The following is a 15,930-nucleotide window of genomic DNA, read 5'->3' as shown; positions in this document are numbered from 1 at the left end:
TCTGGTCTTGGAATCAGATCTCAAGTATTATTCTTGATTAATAATTGCATTTTTTCATCCATAGCTGCTCTCCACTTCTCTGAGTCCTTACAACTGATAGCTTCAGTGTAAGTTTTTGGTTTATCAATCTTTATACCATGTGCTGCTGATAATGCAAATGCAATCAAGTATGCATATGCATACCTCTTAGGTGGCTTAGATTCTCTTTTCTTTCTGTCTCTCACCAATTGATAATCTCTTATATCATTATCACCTTCTGATTCTTCTTCTGGTTAAAAAAAAAAAAACCTTTCTAATGCATGCTCAAGCCTTGCTCTTGTATCAATACCCGTACTTGAGCTTGACAACTCCACCTCAAATGAAGTCTTCTTGTCACTTCCGATATGTCTTTCAATAGTTTGCTTCACAGAGGCTGAATTCTGAAATATCTCATGTTCATTAAACACCACATCCCTACTAATTATAGCCCTTGGTATCCTCATATCAATGCACCATAGTTTTTATCCCTTCACCCCAGCAGGATAACTAAGAAACACACATTTTAAAGCCCTGGGCTCTAACTTCTCTTGCTTGACATGAGCATATACTGGACAACCAAATATTCTCATATGAGAGTAGTTTGCTGGTTTACCAGACCAGAGCTCATATGGAATTTTAAAATCAATTATAGAAGAGAGACTCATGTTTACTATGTAGCATACTGTGTCTAGAGCTTCAACCCATAGGTTCATGGATAACTTTAAGTGAAGAAGCATACACCTAACTTTATCTATTAGGGTCCTATTCATTCTTTTAGCTAATCCATTTTGCTGTAGTGTGTGTCTTACAGTTTTGTGTCTAACCATGCCATGTTTTGTGCAAACATTATCAAAGTCCTTATTGCAGAACTTTAATACATTGTTTGTTCTCAGTCTTCTCACTTTCCTATTTGTTTGTGTTTCAACTAGTGTTTTTTAGATCTTGAACTGATCAAACACTCTATCTTTGCTCTTCAACAAAACACCCAAACCATTATAAAGAAGTCATCTATGAGAGATAAGAAATACCTTGCCCCACTTAAAAAAGCTGTCTGTGCAGGCCCACACAAATAAGCATGAAGTCTAGAGTTCCCTTTGAGTTATGAATACCAGTACTGAATTTCACTCTTGAAGATTTTCCTAGGACACAATCTTCACAGAATCTCAAAGACTCTACCTTATTGACATCTAAGATCCCCTGTTTTGATAGTTCTTTTAAGTCTATTTCACTCATATGGCCTAACCTCATATGCCACAACATGTTTTTGTTTAGATTTTGGTTTGACACAACAACATCCCATATAACAGCTGAGCCCTAAAGTACATACAGACCATTACTCATGTTTCCTTTCATCACAACCATTGACTCCTTCATAACCTTTAAAGTGCCTGACTCAAGTTTAACTAGACACCTCATTTTATCCATCATCCTTAGGGAGATAAGATTTCTTTTAAATTCTAGCACATGTCTCACATCCCTTAATTCCCTAATCATGCCATCATATATTTTCAACCTAATTAAACCCCTACCAACCATTCTGTAGCTTGCATCATTACCCATTACAACTACTCCACCATCACAAGCTTCATAGTTTATGAATAAATTTTTATTTGGGCACATGTGGAAGGAACAACCAGAATTTAAAATTCAATTACCTTTGGTTTGACCATCAATTGCTATTAGAACTCCATCAGATTCTTTAAGTTCTGATGCAACAACAACATCTCTACTCTTTTCTTTTGTATATTTATTATTGTTTTTCCTTTCAGGACAGTCCTTCTTGAAATGACCTTCCTTGTGGCAATGGAAACACTTTAAGTTCTTTGGTTTGGATTTGAATCTCTTCTTTTTACCCTTGCTGGTTTCTCTCTTTTCAGTTCTTCTCCTTGCTGTCAGACTTTCTCCTTCCCTAACTTCTCTCTTGATTGTAGCCTTGGAACTCAGAGTTTCTTTAACATCTACCATAGAGAGGTTTTTTCTCCCATACATCAGTGTATCCATAAGATTCTCATAAGAACTTAGCAGAAAACAAAGCAAAATCATGGTTTTATCTTCATCATCAATTTTCACAATAATATCTTCAAGATCCAAGATGATCTTGTTGAAAGCATCAATGTGATAAGTAATTGATGATCCCTCTTCCATCTACAAGGTATATAGCTTCTTCTTTATGGCGAGTCTTTTGGCCATTGATTTGTTTGTGTATAAGTCTTTAAGCTTCTTCCATAACCCTGCTGCTATTTTTTCACCACCAACTTCTCTAGGTATACTATCTCAAAGGCTTAGAATTATTGTACTATGTGCCCTATCAAGCACATCAGATAATTCTTCATCAGTCACCTTCATTGGCTTTTTAGATGATGATTCTTCATCGAGTGGAATATCCAATCTTTGATGCACCAGTAAGGCTCTCATCTGGAGCCTCCATAGATGAAAATCATTTTCGCCTCTAAATTTCTTGACCTCGAGTTTAACTGACGCCATTGCAGAGACTAAGAAACTAGAGATCAGCTCTGATACCAATTTGTTAGAACCAAGTTAACTACCAAGATCAACTTGGAACCCCTAAGATCCACTCTAAGCAACTTGATCTCTAACTAGGTTTAACATTATACTAAGTTTAACGAGAACTTTGGCTTGGTAACTGGAATTAATCAAGAACCAAAAACAAAAGCAGAAATGGCAAAAAACAGATCACACACTACACTAAGATTTATAGTGGTTCAGCCATTTTCTTGCCTACATCCACTGTGAAAAGAGAAGCAAGCTTTTACTGATTTCCGAGATTACAAGATACAAAGACGAAGAGTACATGTAACTAAATTAATACCCCCTAGTAACAGATCATAAGACCTTTTATACTCCCCTCAGAACCATCTGGAAGAACCCCAAGTAACCAGCTCACGCTTCTGGGTTCCTAGCCAAACAACTCCAGTTGCCTCCCGCGTGAGTTAACATATTTAACCACCTCTTGAAATTGCTCAGGGACACTTTTTAGACACTCAAACAATCTGCTACCCAAAACGCAGATGTGGCTGCCGTTTGGATTAGTGAAGCACGTGATGAACCATGTGCGTAACTAATGCAACCAGCCAACATAGCATTTGTATCATGCAACTTCTCTAAACTTCAATGCTCGACACGTCGTTACTCTTTTTGACAAGCAAATGACACGTCATACACATTCCTAGATCTAGATTTGAGCTTCACATCTTCAATAGAGACTAATCTATTGGGGAGGTATGGTGCCACTAAGATTGTTATTAGAAAGATCAATTTCTTCCAAGTTCTCGCACTGGCCTAAGGTTGATGGAATGTTACCCTCAAGAAGATTGTAAGTCAAACTTAGTTTGAATAAGATTTTCAAATTTCCAATCGAAGGTGGAATATTTCCTGAAAACCTGTATCTTTGTAAACCCAATATCCCCAAATTTTGGAGCTCTGCTATGGCAGCGGGAATGGTACCTGACCATCTGTTGTTCCATATCTCCAGTCTCTGCAAGTTGATAAACTTTCCAATCCCAACTGGAATGCTTCCATATATTTTATTACTGTCAAGGAGCAATATTTCAAGAGTTGTTGAGAAGTTGGTAATGCATCCAGGTAGTAAACCCTCCGAAATTGTTGTCATTTATGTTCAACTCGATTATACTTGTTGCGTTAGTCAAAGAGTACTGGAAGTTTAAATCATTGTGTCCCCGACTCCCAAGACTGTTGGATGCAACTCTGAACAAAGTAAGACTTTGTAGCTTTTCCAATTAAGGCACTTCCCCTGTTAGTTTATTGTTCAGGGCTTGAAATACTTCCAATTTCGAGGCATTGGATATAGAAGGTGGAATAGCTCCAGTAATTCGGTTAGTACCAATGCTGAAATATTGGAGATTTTGTAGAGTAAAACCATAGTCCAAGGGAATATTCCCTTGAATTTTATTCTCTCCCACATCAAACTCTGCGATGGAAGAGATATTGAAGATTGAAGAAGGAACAATACCAGACAACCTATTAACGCCAAGATAAAGAATCACAAGATTCTTTAGTTTGCTTAAAGTAAAAGGGATACTCCCGGCCAAATTATTGATGGCTAAAGAAATTTTACGAAGGGATGATAAGTTTCCTAAAGGAGGAGGTGTACTTCCAATCAGATTGTTAAAACCTAAAGAGAGAACTTCAATCTTAGATAAGGAGCCAAAATCTGAAGGAATTTTACCCATCAACTGATTTTTAGCTAGACCGATGCGGATAAGATTCGAGCAACTGGATAAATTGACAGGAATTTCCCCACCAATTGAGTTGTTGTTAAGATCTGGTACTTGCAATCTTCGCAAACGACCAATTTCCGAAGGGATTTCATGGGTGAAGCTATTGTTTTCGAGATTCAATATTTTAAGAAAGCTCAAATTTCCAATGTGGGGTAATATGGAGCCAGCAATTTTAAGGGACTCCAAGTCCAAGATTGTGACTTTCTGTGCCTTCGACTACAAGTAACGCCATGCCATTGGCAGAAGTGGATGGATTCATTCCACAAGCCTAAAGCACCAAGAGGGTCATGGCTGATCTTGGACTTGAATTCAAGCAAGGCTAGTCGATCTGTCTCGTTCCCGACTGCTGCAGAAGCCCTTACACCAGGGATTTCAGGAATTAGAATGGTGTGGAAGCTAAAGCAGAATACAAGGACAGCATACGCAGCAAAAAGAAAGTGCAAGGGCAAGGCACTCTTATGCTCATGTTGAATGGAAAATTTTTATCTCTGAGTTGCAGGTAAATGGTGGAATGGGTTTGTCAAAATTTAAGGTTCAACAATCAAGAATCTAGACCAATGTATCTACTCAGCAGGGCTACCATGTAATTATTATTATAATCATAATGTAACATTCATAATTTTGTCAAACCTTTCGGATGGTTACTGAGATTGTAGAAAGAGCCTCAACAACAGGGTGATATTGGACACTCTTATGCCCTTGTTTTATTTATTTATTTACTCTCTTTTAAATTGCAAATTTCACTTAGTAGCTCGTATTTGGTGAAGTGGGTTTTTCAAAATTCAAGGTTTAGGAATCAAGAATTAATATTGTAGCCACTTAACAGGGCCCTGCGATTTTTAGTATTATCACGTACCTCTCCTGAAGTGCCGGCCGGAGCCTTCTAGCATAACCTTTGCACTGGTCATCATAGAAACTTAAAAATTTTGTGCATTTATTTTTAGTCAACTTTTGAAATTAATAATTAAATAAATTTATAAAATAATAAATTTTTTGAAAATTTGTCTATTTTACAATAATAGGACAAACTTACTACATAAATTAATAATTATTGTATGATATTAAAGTAGACAATAACAAAAGTTATATTCAAAAGCTGATTTTCAACTATGATAATGTTGAGGACAATGCGACTTGTTATAATTAAGTTCAATATGATTCTTAAAGATTGTTTTGATATCCGTTTCTTAAAACGATCCTGGTATAGTATGTGAAATTTATAATTAATGTTATGATTACTTATAATGAAAAACCAGAGAAATTAATTTGTGACTCTACTTCATCAAATTATAACAATCTATAAAGATTGATGATTTGAATTAGAGGTTCTCGAGTCATTAAGAAGTAATAACACATCAATGATATAGGACAAAACATACAAATGACACGCATTGGTAATTAGTTACACAAGTACCTCCTTTTTGCTGATCCCTCCGCCCTCTTCTCTTTAATTATTTATTTATTTTCCGCAAACACACTATTAAACTATGAAATTTAAAAGAGTTAGTTTTTAACTCTCTTGAACTGTACAATTTTATAATTAATTAAAAAATATCTTAAATCGCATAGTTTAAGAGCCCTACACTTGACAATGATTTTATATATAAATATAGCTCTAGAATTCACACAATTTCTTATCAATTTCCTGAAATTTAGATAGATTCGTTAGTGATTTTTTCCGCAATGCAGCACAAAGGAATTCTAAAAACCGAAACTCTGGATTATTGAGGATTAACAACAAAATCAAAGCTTTGAAGGAGCTCTAAGTAAATGCAAATTAATTCGCTCAAGGAAAATGTTAGAATAAGTGTTCGATGAATTGTTTCACAAAACCAGTTGAACAACAATCACCAGAATCCAAAAGTCCACATGTGAAGTTGTGCTAGTTAGACACCCCTACTACCGGAGAAAATCTAGAATATATCAGAGTATCATGTCAGTCATAAAACAAGAAACAAATACTGCATCAATCACAAATCAAATTAAAGTACAAACTCACAAGCTTCCAGCTCTGTCAATCAGTCCATCATTTGATATAATTATATGATGGCGTAATTAGGTGATGGCCACAAAAATCATTAGTGGTAATAGCTAGGCTGAAACACTCCCGGAGAATTTGGGTTGACTTCCATAGCTCTTTTCAGTCTAGTTATTAGTTGAAGCAACCATTTTTAGTTGGTCTACGACAAGTTTGTAAGACTGAATTGGACTAACTATTGGCACGTTTAGATAATCAACCTGATACTATTTTGTGTGCACTCTCTGATTTGTATCTTCTTTTTGCTGATTTATGGATGTACTGATTCTTCTAAAAACTGAGACTTGGATTATTGCGAAAGTCACTTGTGCATATTGATCACAATATATTGCATCGTCATGAGAACTTCCATCAAAACTGAAATCGAGTCGGCCTGAGCGATTGTTCTTTTATATTTTGACCGAGTTCAAACCTCAAGCAAGAAATATGGACACCGCTACAAAGAGACTGAAGAAAATTCAGTCAAATCAGATCAAGATTTATATATTTACTAGGTACAAATAACAGAAGATGTTCCGAAATAATAGTCCATATTTATTTCAATAAAATTCCAAACCAGTCGGAGAGATACCACAAGGAAGCTAGATGATCATAGTCATTCTTAAACAAATTAAATACTAAAAATTTCAGTACAAAAATTCCACATTATTTATTTTAATGGATTGAATACATATATAACTGGAGCACGGTCTACACAGAATTGATAAAATGTTGTGCCTCTAGCATGCAGCCCCCAGAAAATAGTCTCTTCTGATCACTTGACTGTCTTCCTTGTTTAAGGTCAAATTTTGCGTTCTTCTAAATGAAGTATTCATTTAACTGTACTGTCGCCCTGTGATTGGTAGAAGTGTAAAAACATTATTAAAAGAAAATGACAAGTAATAAGAAACAACATAAATTAACATTACCTTGTCAAAAACTAAAGGGGAATTTATATCATTCAGCGAAATCTTTGCATTTCGCGCATGGTTCTAGATCCAAGAAGAATGTTCTTGGTAGATTGTAATTCATGGACAACATTGGTCATCTTCATTCGGTCTTTTGGCGACTCCATTGAACAAGTAACTCCGATTCTTAGCATAGAAATGAGACATTCTATAATGTTGTTGACTCTTATCTGCCTTTGCCTTTGATTACTTATAATAGCCAAATCTTCGACATCATTTAGAAGTGTTGAATCAACAATATCCATCACATGATCAGGTAAGGCCATTCTTGCAAAGTTATGTAGATTCATATCACCCTCAAACATTATGTCTGATGGTTTTTTCCTTATTATCAATTCTAACATGAGTATCCCATAACTGTAAACATCTCCATTTGTTGACACCTCACTACCTAGGCCATACTCTGTCATTCAACAATTTTACATGAAATAGTATAAGATTTTATAGAAGAAATTCAGAGTATTTTCAACAATGTCAAAAATTTTGTTTCGAAAGTTACCGTAAAATTTTCATTGAAGAGGAACATTCCTTTTTTTAATTCTTTGGAGGTCAAATTATGATAAATATAAAAGATGATACCTGGAGCGATATAACCAATAGATCCTTTGACACCGATGGAGCTTGTTTGCACATGAGTGGGTGGAAGAAATCTTGCTAATCCAAAGTCACCTACATGTGCAACCATTTCTTCATCAAGAAGAATATTGCTGGGTTTGAGATCACAATGAGTAGTAATAGGTTGGCAATCATGGTGCAAATAGTCCAGTGCAGATGCTACATCAATGGCAATGTTCAGTCTCTGAAGCAAATTTAAATTCCTTGGTGCTTTGTCTACCTCGTCTTCTCTATTGACAGGATACAACCACTCCTCTAGGCTTCCATTCTGCATGAACTCATATACAAGAGCCTTGAAGTCATTACCTTGATAATCCACTCCTGAACATGCAGTGAAAACCTTGACAAGATTTCGATGTCTAATGCTCCTCAATGCCCTACACTCAGCTATAAAACTCCTAGAAGCTCTATGATGATGAAGATTAAAAACCTTCACTGTGACAGTTGTTCTACCCTCATCAAGAACACCTTTATAAACAGACCCAAAGCTACCAGTGCCTATAAGGTTTGCTGAGGAGAACCCATCAGTAGCATTGTGAAGATTTTGATATGATAGGTTTAGGAGTGAATTTATCAAACTGTTTGGATTTGATTGCTCTTTTCTTTTCCTTACCCAACAAAGAAATGAAATAGATAGAGTTAAAGCAAGTCCCATAAGCCCAGAAACAATGGCAATGACTAATTTTAGTTCAAAGGTCAATCTCCTTTCTCTAGATTTCTTTAAACCACATGGTGGAAGTTTAAATTCAGATATGCCACCACAGAGCTTATTATTTCCCAAAACCGAAATAGCACTTGCATTCTTAAAAACTCCTTCTGTTGGTACCATGCCCTCAAGGTCGTTGTAAGACAAATTTAAATTCTCTATTACTTTTAATCCTACCAAAAATTCAGGAATTTCGCCCGAAAGTTTATTTCGAGATAAATCCAATATTGTAAGACCTCTTAAAGAACTCAGTGATGAAGGAATTGGACCCTGGAATACGTTGCCTTGCATCTCCAATATTTCCAATTTTATACAACTACCAAGAGTACTAGGAATCTCACCTTGTAAAATGTTTCCGGAAACAGTTAATGTTTCTAGATTTATTAGATTTCCAACTTCAGTAGGAAAGGAACCTCTAAATTGGTTTCTAGACAAATCTAGAGCAACTAAGGATGTGAGGCCCATTAATTGAGGAGGTATGGTACCGCTAAGATTGTTGTTGAAAAGACCAATTGTTGTCAAGCTCTCACACAGTCCTAGGCTTGAAGGGATACTGCCCTTAAGAAAATTGTCACTCACATATAGTTCTACCAATTTTTTTAAATTTCCAATAGAGGGTGGAATATTTCCTGATAATCTGTTAGAATCTAAAGCCAATATCCCTAAATTTTGGAGCTCTCCTATGGCGAGGGGGATGGTACCTGATACTTGGTTGTTCCACATGTGCAAACTTTGCAAGTTGACAAACTTTCCGATCCCGCTGGAATGCTTCCAACTATTTTATTGTGGTCAAGGAGAAACATTTCAAGAGTGGTTGAGAAGTTGCTAATGCATCCAGGTAGTATCCCGCCAAAATTGTTGACATTTATACCCACCCATATTAACATTGTTGCATTAGTCAGAGAACAGAGGAAGTTTAAATCGTGGCGTCCCCCACTCCCAAGACTATTCCCTGTAATCATGAATATAGAAAGCCTTTGTACCTTTTCCAAATAAGGTACTTCCCCTCTTAATTTATTATCAGTTACTTGAAGTACTTCCAACTTTGAGGCATTAGATATAGACGGTGGAATACTTCCAGTAATTTGGTTAAACATAACACTGAAAAATTGCAGATTTGGGAGACTAAAACCGATGTCCAGGGGAATACACCCGTGAATTTGGTTCGTTCCCGCTTCAAAAACTGTGATCGAAGAGATATTGAAGATTGAAGAAGGAATAGTACCAGATAGCCTATTTGCAGCCAATGCCAGGGTCCCAAGATTCTTCAACAAGCCAAGAGTATCCGGACTACTCCCATCTAAATTATTTTGGGACAGATAAAGTGTATCAATGGATGTTAAGTTTCCGAAGGAAGAAGGTATACTTCCTGTCAGATGGTTAAAACCTAAGCTGAGAAATTCAATCTTTAACAAGGAGCTAAAATCTGATGGAAGTTTTCCCACCAACTGCTTCTGAAGTAGATTGATTTGAGCAAGGTTTGAGCATCGGGATATATTGGCGGGAATTCCCCACCAATTGAGTTGTTGTTAAGAGCTAGTACTTGCAATCTTCTCAAACGACCAATTTCTGAAGGGATTTCATGGGTGAAACTATTGTTTTCGAGATTTAGAACTTTGAGAAAGGTCAAATTTCCAATATGTGGTGTTATAGAGCCAGCAAGCTTAAGGGACCCCAAGTCCAAGATCGTGACTCTCTGCTGGTGCCTACGACTACATGTAACACCATACCAATTGCAAAAATGGATGGATGCATTCCATGAGCCTAAAGCACCAAGAGGGTCATGAGTGATCTTCGACTTGAATTGAAGCAAGGCTAGCCGGTCTGTCTCGTTGCTGGCAACTGTAGAAGCCTGTATACCAAGGAATTGATGAGGAAGGAGGCGTGAGGTAAAGTAGAATAAAAGGACAGTGTACGGAGCGAAGAAAGAGCAAGACACTCTTATGCCCATGGTGAATAAATGGCAAACTTTTCTCCTTCAGTATAGCCGGTATTTGTTGAAGTATGCGTCTGTCAAAGTTAATTTATATGTAAATTTTGTCCCTCAAAATGTTGATCTTCCAATGTACTTTCACATTGTGTTGGCAGCATATTCTTAGTTCTTCAACAAACCCACAAAAAGACTTTTTGTTCCGGTGCCATTAAAGATTTTAATGGATCCCACTTTTGTTTACGGGTTAAAACCAATTGGCTCTAAAACCTATTTGACCTTAAATATCGGGCACTTAATGCCACATTGATATTTTCGTTGGGATATTCGGGTTTTTTTTTATGATCAAAATTATTTTAAATTTAATTTTTTTATTTATCTTTTCTAAACTACTATTATTCAGTAAAAACTCAACTCAACTTAGAATTTTTATCCTTAATATATACCACTTTTTATTTTTATAATATCCAATAACCCCCTAGTTGCATAATGTTACAGCTTTTTAAACAATAACTAATCATGTGTTTAAGTAATTTTATTTATATGACATAAGTTTTATTTAATATTAGTAAACATAGCTAAATTAGAGAATCAAGTTGTCAATAAATTAATGTAACTCATAAAATGTTGGAAATGAATAGTATAATTTTTCACTCTCTTGTAACCCTCATCTTATAAATCATAACCCATACTATTAATAAAAATTAAATATCAAAATGGTTAAACACTTGTAGTATATCTTGAAATTTGTTAAAACACTTGTAGTATAAATCCAAAATAAAAAAAACACTCCTTTACCTCTAGATATTTTTGTTAGTCATGCTCAGTTTTATTACATCATGTGCAGAAAACAGTAGTCGACACAAAACAAAGTCAAGGTTAATTAATACGAATTTAAAAAAGAGACGCAAGTCCGAAGATGTCGGAAAGCTCCGAAAATCTCGAAACCCATGAAAACCCTAGTTTACTGAAAACGATTTCACCACCGCTGCCTGAGGATCGTTCTACCAAAAAGGCTCGATTTCGCAGCCATGGTATGGATGCGGATAACCCACCGCCGCTATCTTTCAAGGATGCACTCATGCACCGTACTCAACAGAGAAGTTTCGATGATACTGAGATGGATGACGAGTGGGACTTTGAACCTGGAGATGTAATTGTTGGGGACGATGGTGCCATGCTAACTATTAATTTTTCCCAACGAATCCATGAGAAATTAGTTAAACCGTGGCAAAACTTTGTGGTGGTAAAGTTGTTGGGGAGGAATATAGGCTATAAGGTTTTGTGCAGTCGGCTGAAGGTCATGTGGCATATGATTTCGGATTTTTCAGTAATCGACCTTGAGAATAATTACTATTTAATACAGCTTAACTCATCAGAGGATGCTGTTTATGCGTTAACTGAGGGGCCATGGGTAATTTTTGGACATTATCTAACAGTCCAACCTTGGACTCCCAGCTTTGATAGCACCATTACAGAAATTGATTCTGCAGTTGTTTGGATTCGGTTGCCTGGAATGGCTTTCCACTTATATGATAAGCGTGTCCTAAGAAAGATTGGACAACTTGTGGGTAATGTCATTAAGATTGATTATCGAACTGAATTGCGGGAAAGGGGCAAATTCGCTAGGATTGCTATTCGTGTCTCTCTTACTAAGCCGTTGGTGTCTCGGTTTAACTTGGATGGAAGGATTCAGAAGGTTGAATATGAAGGGCTGCCGATCATATGCTACCATTGTGGTAAGTATGGTCACAACAGCACAGCTTGCTTGCATAAACAAACTTCGAATGGGATATAAACGAGACAAACCCTGAGAACAATCCACTAGAGAATGTATAATTTAATGAGATCGGTGTACCAACTGTGGCCAACAGCAGCAGTGAGAGATTTGGCCCATGGATGGTTGTGGAGCGTAAAGGGAGAGCTAGATCAGTTGTGGATAAGGAGAACATTACGGATTCGAAAAGGAATCAGCGCAAGAATTTCAATACTACCTCTCGATTTGCTGCCTTATCTGACAATCATGATGCACCAACTATAGAGGAGCTTGTTGTTCAGAACCCCACACACGTCCCTCCCCAGCAACCAACCACATCCATTACCGACCACTTCCACAATCGAAAAAACACTACTTTGAAAACCTCTCGCATCCTAAAACCTCATCACCATCTATCCAAAGGAAAGCAAGTGGCAAAACCACAGTTTCCAAAACCTAAACCACTGCACCCTACCGCATCCAGTTCCATGCATGAAACTTTACGTCCCCGTGTCACCAAAATCCTATCCCATAATACTAATGACCCCAACCTGAGCCACTTGAGACATACTTCTAGTGATCCCGCTGAATTTACCTTCAACTTGACAACTCTTGATCCCACAAAACATACAGCTGTCACCTTACCTGTTAGAAACCAGGCCACTGCAAGACAGCCACCAAGTGAAACATTTGTTGCCAAACCTGCACAGCAACTTCCTCCAAAGTAGCTTGCGGAGCCTCCCGATGGTAAGGAGGCAGGGGGTATCGACATAAGGGTGAATTATGAGGGCGATTCTCAACCTGTATTTGGACATGAAGGTGAAGCCATTATGTCTGATAATGAAGACACGGTTGTACAGGAGACTCCTGGAGTGCATGAAGGAATGATGGTGAGGCTTAGTGCGTATGCTGTTCCTGCTCACCCACTTTATCCAAAATTGTTTTATGACAATTTCAATATTATTCTGGAACGTTCAAAGGGCGGGGTCCCCAACTTTTAAACGAATTTTTGTTGCTTTAGTTAAGAACTACAATCCTACAGTTGTAGCAATTTTCAAGCCAAGAATAAGTGGGAAGAAAGCTGATGATTTTATAAAAAAAAGTGGTTTTGACCGCTCTCATCGCGTGGAGGCTAATGGTTTCTCTGGAGGGGTGTTATGGCGTGACTTTTTTGAGGTTGAGGTTGCCTTAAATCATAATAAGCTTATACACTTAAAAATCAGTGCCTAGAATATTACTCAAGCTTGGGTCACAGCAGTCTATGCGAGCCCCAACTCCATTCGCCGTCGTGAACTTTGGCATCAGTTGAATTGCATTGCGAGTTCGATGCATGATCCTTGACTGGTGGGGTCGATTTTAATTCAATTTTATATGCTGAGGAAAAACGTGGCGGGTCTCAACTGAGCTCGGGTATTTGTCCAATATTTAATTCATGGTTTCATGCTAATCAAATGGTTGATTTGCCTTTCAGTGGTCCTTGTTTCACTTGGGCTCGTGGGAGTTTATCCAAGCGCCTGGATCGTGCTCTGAGTAATAAGGATTGGATTCTAAAGTTTCGAGAATTACTTAGTTACCAATCTTCCGAGAGTTGAATCTGATCACAGACCGGTTTTGGTTCGTTTTGAGCGCAATGGTAGAGGAGTGGGGAGTATAAAGCCGTTCCGTTTTCTAGCGGCCTGGATGACAGATAATCGGTTTGGGAATTTTTTGCAAGATAATTGGCAGGGAAATATGCCGTATGCTCAAGCAGCTTCTCACTTCACAAGTAAGGTAGCTAATTGGAATAGGGAAATTTTTGGCAATATATTTAAACAGAAAAAGGAATTGTTGGCACGACTTGGTGGGGTTCAGAAAGCCTTGGAAAATCGGCCGCTCAGTAGCCTGTATCGTCTGGAGGCAAGTTTAAAAAAGAAGTTGGAAGAAGTATTGTCCCAAGAGGAGTTGTTATGGTATCAAAAATCTCGCAGAGAGTGGATAAAATATGGGGATCGGAATACATCATTTTTTCACCAAAAAACCATTACAAGGAGGGCTCATAATCGCATCACTGCGATTAGGGATGATGAAGGTAATTGGCTTTATGAAGCTCAAGAAATTAAAACCCATGCTGTGAATTTTTTCTCTACTCTATATTAATCTGAACAGGATACATATCAGCCGTATCATGTGCAAGGGTGTTTTCCTCAAATTGACCATACCCGCTTGGCGAGTCTTGCTATGCCGATTGATAAGGAAGAAATTCATAAGGCTATCTGTCAGATGAGTCCACTCAAAGCTCCTGGAATCGATGGTTACCCTGCAGGGTTTTATCAGGCTCAGTGGCATATTGTTGGTGAGTCTTTTAGTTCTGGTATAAAAGAAATCTTCAATTCGCACAGTATCCCCAGAGAGGTTAGTAAAACTCTCTTAGTCTTAATCCCAAAGACTGAGCGTCCCACATCCTTTAAGATGTATTGCCCTATTAGTTTATGCACAGTTTTTTATAAAACAGTAACCAAGATTATTGTGACTAGACTCCAAGCTTTACTCCTTGATCTTGTTGGACCTCACCAGACAAGTTTTGTCCCCGGCAGGCATATTACGGAGAATATCATCATCGCTCAAGAGGTTGTCCACTCTATGCGACAGAAGATGGGTAAAAAAGGTTTAATGGCTATTAAGATTGATTTAGAGAAAGCTTATGATAGATTGAACTGGAATTTTATTCATGAGACCTTAATGGAGCTAGCTTTGCCTTTCGATCTCGTCCAGTTAATAATGAAGTGCATTAAGTCTAATAGGATGAACATTTTGTGGAATGGGGAATTAACGGAGGATTTTGCCCCTAGTAGAGGTGTTCGGCAGGGTGACCCGTTATCTCCGTATATTTTTGTTCTCTGCATTGAGAGACTGAGTCATGGGATTTACCGCTCCATTCAGAAAGAACAATGGAAACCAATTCGATTAGCTCGAATGGGTACTCCCCTAAGCCATTTATTTTTTGCTGATGATCTATTACTCTTTGCAGAGGCTTCTAGTGCACAAGCTTGTTTCATTAATTCGGTCTTAGAAGAATTTTGTTTGAGTTCCGACGCAAAGGTGAACAAATCTAAGACTCAAGTATATTTTTCTAAGAATATCTACGGGGCTGCAGCTGTTCGTTTGGGGCGCGAACTGAGGTATACAGTCAAAAAAGATTTGGGTAATTACTTAGGCATGCCTCTGCTGCATCGTCGGGTTTCAAAGCAAACATACCAGGGAATTCTAGATAAAATGAAGCAGAGACTTTCAGGTTGGGCTGCTTCTCAACTGTCCCTTGCAAGACGTATTACCCTCACCCAATCCGTCCTCCAAGCAATTCCTATTTATGCTATGCAGACTACTAATTTACAGGCTAGTATCAAGACGAAAATAAATCAAGTTTGCAGAAGATTCTTGTGGAGTGGGAATGACGAAATGCGTAAGATGAGTTTAGTTAGTTGGCGCACTATTTGTCAACCGAAGCTGGCTGGTGGGCTAGGATTTAAGAGGTTGGAGATTATGAATGAAGCTTTATTATTGAAGGTTGCATGGAATTTGATCACTGAACCTAGTAAACTTTGTGCCCAAGTACTAGCTACAAAGTACAGAGTGTCTCTCTCGGATATCCCACATTTTCTTCCCATTCGGCATGGCTCTCATT

The 15,930-nt window shown here is 37.6% G+C and overlaps 2 protein-coding genes and 1 pseudogene across 2 annotated transcripts; 1 reads left to right on the top strand and 2 right to left on the bottom strand.

Moving 5' to 3' along the window:
- Positions 1-3,776: 3,776 nt before the first annotated feature.
- On the bottom strand, positions 3,777-5,185 carry LOC107177926 (LRR receptor-like serine/threonine-protein kinase EFR). Its single transcript, XM_015532502.1, has 3 exons — positions 5,134-5,185; positions 4,488-4,623; positions 3,777-4,377 (listed from the first exon to the last, which is right to left on the bottom strand). The coding sequence occupies exons 1-3, from the start codon at positions 5,183-5,185 to the stop codon at positions 3,777-3,779; spliced, it is 789 nt and encodes a 262-aa protein (XP_015387988.1).
- A 1,626-nt stretch (positions 5,186-6,811) lies between these two features.
- LOC102620743 (probable LRR receptor-like serine/threonine-protein kinase At3g47570) lies at positions 6,812-10,682 on the bottom strand (annotated as a pseudogene).
- A 750-nt stretch (positions 10,683-11,432) lies between these two features.
- On the top strand, positions 11,433-12,311 carry LOC107177927 (uncharacterized). Its single transcript, XM_015532503.1, has one exon. The coding sequence runs from the start codon at positions 11,433-11,435 to the stop codon at positions 12,309-12,311; it is 879 nt and encodes a 292-aa protein (XP_015387989.1).
- The last annotated feature ends 3,619 nt before the right edge of the window (positions 12,312-15,930 follow it).

This window comes from Citrus sinensis, chromosome 4 (genome assembly GCF_022201045.2).
Source record: "Citrus sinensis cultivar Valencia sweet orange chromosome 4, DVS_A1.0, whole genome shotgun sequence".
Classification (NCBI taxonomy): domain Eukaryota; kingdom Viridiplantae; phylum Streptophyta; class Magnoliopsida; order Sapindales; family Rutaceae; genus Citrus; species Citrus sinensis.
The sequence above is the reverse complement of the archived record's forward strand: the minus strand, read 5'-3'. Positions and strand labels throughout refer to the sequence as shown.